The 6,108-nt window shown below is 25.9% G+C and overlaps 2 protein-coding genes across 3 annotated transcripts in view; both read right to left on the bottom strand.

The window, feature by feature from the left end:
• Nucleotides 1-836, bottom strand: part of LOC112453588 — a 2,294-nt gene extending 1,458 nt beyond the window's left edge. Inside the window, exons 1-2 of the mRNA XM_025014418.1 lie at nt 694-836; nt 410-502 (exon numbers count right to left, since the gene is read on the bottom strand). Of these exons, the coding sequence (XP_024870186.1) occupies nt 410-478 (69 nt within the window). The 5' untranslated portion in view covers nt 479-502; nt 694-836. The remainder of the gene's footprint in view (nt 1-409; nt 503-693) is intronic.
• Nucleotides 837-1,645: 809 nt separating this feature from the next.
• LOC112453579 lies at nt 1,646-5,410 on the bottom strand. Of its 2 annotated transcripts, none has more exons than XM_025014406.1 (5): nt 5,220-5,410; nt 3,677-3,770; nt 2,986-3,165; nt 2,677-2,796; nt 1,646-2,358 (listed from the first exon to the last, which is right to left on the bottom strand). In XM_025014406.1, exons 2-5 carry the CDS (start codon nt 3,743-3,745, stop codon nt 2,284-2,286), a joined length of 444 nt encoding a protein of 147 aa, XP_024870174.1. In that variant the 5' UTR covers nt 3,746-3,770; nt 5,220-5,410; the 3' UTR covers nt 1,646-2,283. The 2 variants fall into 2 exon arrangements, with proteins under 2 accessions (XP_024870174.1, XP_024870175.1); XM_025014407.1 differs by lacking the exon at nt 5,220-5,410 and adding an exon at nt 5,127-5,210.
• Between the last annotated feature and the right edge of the window lie 698 nt (nt 5,411-6,108).

Genomic DNA, 6,108 nt, shown 5'->3' with positions numbered 1-6,108 from the left:
ATTATTAATAGAATAATACATACAACAAAACTGTTTACTTAGGAATATAAATTGCGTATGATTATTAGCTGTTTGTAGCAGAACCGATAACGAAATCTTATCTTATTATTTCCAATATTACCTTAAAATTGCAAGTATTTCTAAATATGTATAACAAATTATAACCTTCAATTAACAATAATATTAATTTCTTTCACTAAACGTCACATATTTGTTACAATTAAACGCATCAAAAATCATTAAATTTTTATTTAAGGATGTTATCTATTTTTATTGGAAAGTTAAGGATTTAATAATTAATTATTTCATGTTTAAAGATAATATTATAAATACTTGAATGAGTCAAGAAATTGTATAACAACAATCTAAAAGTCAACAAATAAATAATTAAAATAGTAATAATGTATACCACTTGTAGCAATTTAAAAATACCGTTCCAACTTTTCAAATAATCAGTGTTGATGATAATATTCAACATTGTTGCCTCGTTTTAATGTCAATCCTAAAATCAAAGATAATTATTCTTTACTTTTAATACGTGAAATTATCCATCTTGTGCAAAGATGAAGCGATTTTAATGAAATAAAACAATTGTGCTTACACATTGCACTAACAAACAATTAATTAAAACGCGTGCTCATAGATCAAGCTTATGGATTGCAAAATGTGCACACAGTAGAAAATTATACTAACCGAAAGAAAGTACGTTGTTTTACAACGGCGGTTAACGATTGACTGAAATGAGAGCACGGGAGACGTCACTGATGATATCATACAGATACGATTGATATGTCTCTTGATAATATTTCAGCAACTTAGTTATTAGTTTTTTATTCACGGAGCTAAAAAAATATTAAATTAACAATTGATAACTGTGTTTCAATATATTGATAATATCAATAATATAATCAAACATATTTTAAATACTTCATATAGGGTTTTCTTCAAAGTTATTGTTAAAAAAAAAAACTGTCAATGCTCAATTTATTGAAAATAATTCTTATAAAATGACATTATAAATTGAATGTTTTTATTTAAAATCACATATTTTAATTATTTACGCTTCACAGTTTTTTAAACAATATTGACAATTTTTGGTTAACAGTTTTTCGCACGTCGTAATATTAATTTACATACGGATTTATAATGTTTGGTGTATATCTCATACTTATTTATATGCATTAAGAAGGAAGTAACACATTACATTTTAATACAATTTTACTATCAACTGAATTGGCATGTGGAATGTTCATTCATGTGGACAGATGTTATAAAAACGTACAAAGGAGATAACAATATAAAATTATTAAAATTTTTTATATAAAATAATTGCATTTACAAAATAAAGAAACATAAATGCTCGCGTTTTTTAAATAATACCATATAATATATAATGTATCTATTATATAAATATTTTACAGGTTAGTATAACTTGATTTTTAAAACATTTAACAAAATGAGTAAATGCATCACGAGTACTAAAACTTGAGTTTATTTTAGATGATATGTAATTAAAAATTTTGGATATAATTCTATTTATATTATGTATAATACCTATACTAAGAAAAATAATTAAAGAATCAGAATATTCGCATATATCTATATAAAATATATATTAAAATACATGCTTATATCAAAACACACTCTGTTCAAAATTATAACCAGGATTTTACAATGTGGTAGGAATTATAGATAAATTGTCTAAGATGTGTTTTAACAATAATATGAATACAAAAAGAATCGAAGAAACAAAATTGTGTGATATACAAAGTAATTAACTTCAAAATCTCGTGAATTATTGCGCTAATTGAGCAAGAATTGAAAAGAAAGAAAACTATAATAACTCTGTCTTATAAAAATAATCCGTCTATGGGACAATCTGATCACGCATTTTTGTGCGAATTCTAATAGAAATCGTGCAATTTATAGTTTTTCTCGATTATTTACTTAATAGGTATAAATATTACATACACATATAAAATAAATATGTTTATATAAAATATATCTATATTTTGCAAAAATACTAGTTGCAATCATAGCGAATGTTTTTGAATGTTATCAATGATCCATGAAAGATATAACAAAAACATTCTTCGATACTTTTTCGATACCCGCTAAGTAAGAAACATAGTCAGACAATCAAAATTTTTTGTACAACGTTTTCATAATGATTTAATTAAATAAAGTTTCTAAAATATGTAAGTCTGGCTTGTGTAAGGACAATTTATATAGGAATAATCCATTTTTGTTGTTTAGAAAATTACAAACGTTTAATTTAATTCTTCAATCATCTCCATAAGTGCCAAAGCCGATGACCGCGTTGCAGATGTATAAAATGGTGTTTAGCAGACTGCAAATCTAAATAAAAATAAATACATCTTTTTCACAATTTTAATAACAGGCATTAATATAACATACAATTACAAAATACAATATGTCTAGACCTATAGCAATCACGTTTTATGATTCTGACATATTCTCACTAAAAGAAGTTTAATCTTAAACTGATAAAAATAATTTATAGGTGATTGCTTAAGTCTGCGACATTCTGCAACATAAAATTGATAATACATACATATACATACAATACATATATATGTAAATATTACCGCATTATAATTTTAATTTCTTATATCACAATCAAGGACTTAATTTTTTATATAGTACTGTACTTACGGAAGCTGCTAATAACGCATTATAGTTTAAAAGTATAATGCCTTGCTTATGTATCTGCACCATCAATGCTATTGAAGCCGCAAGTAATAAAATGGACGCAACGGAATGATATAGAAATTCCTGAAAATTTAAACAAAAAATTGTTAATCAATGTAATTTTAAAAATAAATCATATCAAACAGCTTTTTCCAATAATTCACGTTTTTAACGTCCTCATTTTATGAAAAGGACAAAACAAATAGATTAAATAATAAATAAATTGTACGTAAAATAGAACAAAATTTTATTTATGTATATTAAAGTACTTGCATAAATTGTTTTAGGTATAATAGATGCAGCAGAAGGAGACATTAGATAACCGATAAAGAGAATAAAAGTGCCAATGTAGAAAGTACATGTTGCGACAAGAAAGTAAACTTCTGCAGGGTAGATAATATAGCCGTTATTGAACTCGTGACCGATGATTCCAACGTAAATCGTACCCAACACCTGTTGTTAAAAAATTAAGAGTGCTAATTAGAAAGATAGAATCTCGTCCTACAACAATTAACAGTGTCAAAAAATTGGCTATTATAATAATACGACAATATTCTATATTTAGGAATACAAGTTGCGGATACTATTCTTCTAAAAAATATATTCGCAATCAGTAATCAGAAATTAGTAATACAACCTTGTCCTATTATTTCAAATATTATATATTATAAATTGTTTCATAAATTGTATGTTTTAAATAATTTAAATTAATAATAGTATTGATTTTTTTAAATTAAATGTCATATATTTATCATAATTAAATGCAATAAGAACGATTAATTAAACTTATTTGCATTTAAAGTTATTATCCTGAATTTTTATTAAAAAAATAGCAATTGCATTAATAATAATTAATTTATTGTATTAAAAATAATATTAAATATTTGAAATAATGAAGAAATCATAACAACAATCAAACAAATTGAACAAACAAATAAATGAATAAAATAATATTAACTTATACCAATTGTATGATCTTAAAAATGCCATTCCAACTTCTCAAATATTCAACGTTTATGACAACACCCATCATTGTCGCCTCGTCCTAATGTCAGTTCCTGAAATCAAAGATAATTCGTGTAGTTGTATATTTATCAATTTATAAAAATTTAATGTACATAAATAAAAACGTCGTGTGAAGATCAAAATGCGAGGATCTACAACGAAAAACCTCATCGAAAATGTAAATGTAATATAAGTATAACACAGCCTTTCTCGGAAGACTGTACTTGTATATTTAGTTGCAAAAATTCTATATACTTCTTTTTAATAATCGTATTTTAATTATACTTTAAATCTTGTGACTTAGACTTCAAAACTGTAATAAGCAATCTCAAAAATTTTTATTGCATTTATATAAATTATATGAATTATATGAATTAAAAGGACATTTCCTATCGTAAAAAAGTTTCTTTTTAATACCATATTAAGAGAAAAAGCGTGAAAGATTGATAACTTTACGATATGATAAAATCTGTATCGTAATCTAACATGATAAGAATTATATAGCACATTTTACTTCTACGAATTACCGTAACTTAATGCAAGCATTATTAGCAAATTTTTCACAAAATATAGATATAAAATACACTATTACAATTTTTATGGAAAACAACAATTGCAACAATATAACGTTTCTTAAATGTAATAGTAACAAATATTATACGTATGCATGCAATTCTTCAAAATAGCTTTGAAATTTATATGTACGTTTGAAACAGAAATTTTATAAGTTTATTATTATATGAGAACGGAACGTGACAGATAATTTTCGAGAAATAGTCAAAGTCCAGTGATACGAAAATTTGTGATTGCGAAAACAAAGTCATGCTCTTACGAGAGTGAACAAACGCCGCTCGTAATCACAGGTTATTTTTGAACACTCGACACACACATTTGCGGCGCAAGGTGCGAGTTGAAAATTTATCATAATGACTTTGATTAAGACCGATTCGTATCTGTTACTATGCTCGATAAATTCTCGTTCAACACTTGTTCTCGTATTAAAAAATTCTTTATGCAATGTGCCAATTATATTTTATCATTTTTTCCACTAATTTTAAGGAATTGGAAGAAAAGTTAAATTATGTAATAAACTAATTGAGTAACATAAAGAATATAATTGAGTAACATAAAGAATATATTGTTCGCATAAATGACATAAAATATGCCAATTGTTCGAATCTTACAATAAAAAATTAAAATAATAAAGTTAAAAATAAGTTAACGATTGAAAATAAAAAATAGTTTCTAAACTTTCTTGACAATATAAGAAAATCTCATTATGATTTTAATGCTGCAATATATTTGCGGAAACTTTTCACGATTATTAGTTAGTTATGACTTTTATATTTAATTTTATGAAGTTATCCATCCGTCTGAATTATCTTTAATGAAATAAAAGAATCGCTTACATATTGATCCAACAAATATTTAATTAAGATGCGTGCTCATGGCGATCATGATTAGAAAATATGGTGCACATGGTGCCTGAGGACTACACTAACCTGATGAAAGTACGTAGTTCTACATCGGCAGATAACGATTGACTGAAGCGATACATTTTGAGTGAGTGGAGAACGTCACCGATGATATCATACAGAGGAAATTGATATAACACCTTTTGATAATATTCTAGTAACTCATGTTAGTTACTTGTTTTTTCCTTCTTGGAACTATAAAAATGATATCAAAAGTAAGAAATTTCTTATCTATATACGATATCGATAAAACTCATTTTGATACCGATTAATACAGTTACCAAAATATTAAATTAATATAATCAATACTAATAATAATGTATTTTACAATATATGTAAGATATTTTCAATACTTTGTACATATTTTTCTTCCATGCTGTTATCTGCAATAAAACTGTAATAATTTATTAAAAATTATTCTTATAAAAATAATATTGCTGTACAATACAACTGAATGTTTTCAATTAACACATCGCATATTTTAAATTTTATAAAAAATTTCCACTTTTATATTTAATACCTTTTACCTCCTTACTACTCGTCATGCAGTATTTATATTGTTTTTTTTCTATTTTTTTTTAATTTCTAACCGTAGGATTCCATTCTTCATTACTTTTCTATTCGCGTTGGAAATGACAGTTCAAAATTTTCGCCGCGTCTTGTCTCACAAGATCTTGGTGAACAGAGAAAACAAATTCCGCAGAAAGAAAACAAGAGTGATTTCATGTTTGGAACATTTTCGACACCTCCGCGTGTTATTCGGATCGAGATTCTGAGGTAAACTGTCAACTACAAATTGTCGTACGATAAACTCGGTGAGGAGCAAGCGAGAGCGACGAAAAGGCAGAACAAACGACGTCAAAGGAACAGAGAGAAGGATAAAAGTGATGAGTACGAGGAAGAATATTTGTGAAAA

The sequence above is a fragment of the Temnothorax curvispinosus genome, unplaced genomic scaffold (assembly GCF_003070985.1).
Source record: "Temnothorax curvispinosus isolate PA1 unplaced genomic scaffold, ASM307098v1 QBEX01004528.1, whole genome shotgun sequence".
Classification (NCBI taxonomy): domain Eukaryota; kingdom Metazoa; phylum Arthropoda; class Insecta; order Hymenoptera; family Formicidae; genus Temnothorax; species Temnothorax curvispinosus.
The sequence above is the reverse complement of the archived record's forward strand: the minus strand, read 5'-3'. Positions and strand labels throughout refer to the sequence as shown.

Coding starts and splice junctions, on each gene's coding strand:
- LOC112453579 (XM_025014406.1), bottom strand. CDS start 3,745: ATGATGGGTGTTGTCATAAACGTTGAATATTTGAGAAGTTGGAATGGC. Junction 3,166..3,676: donor TTTTTAAGATCATACAATTG/GTATAAGTTAAT, acceptor TTTTAACAACAG/GTGTTGGGTACGATTTACGT. Junction 2,797..2,985: donor TTATACCTAAAACAATTTAT/GCAAGTACTTTA, acceptor TTAAATTTTCAG/GAATTTCTATATCATTCCGT.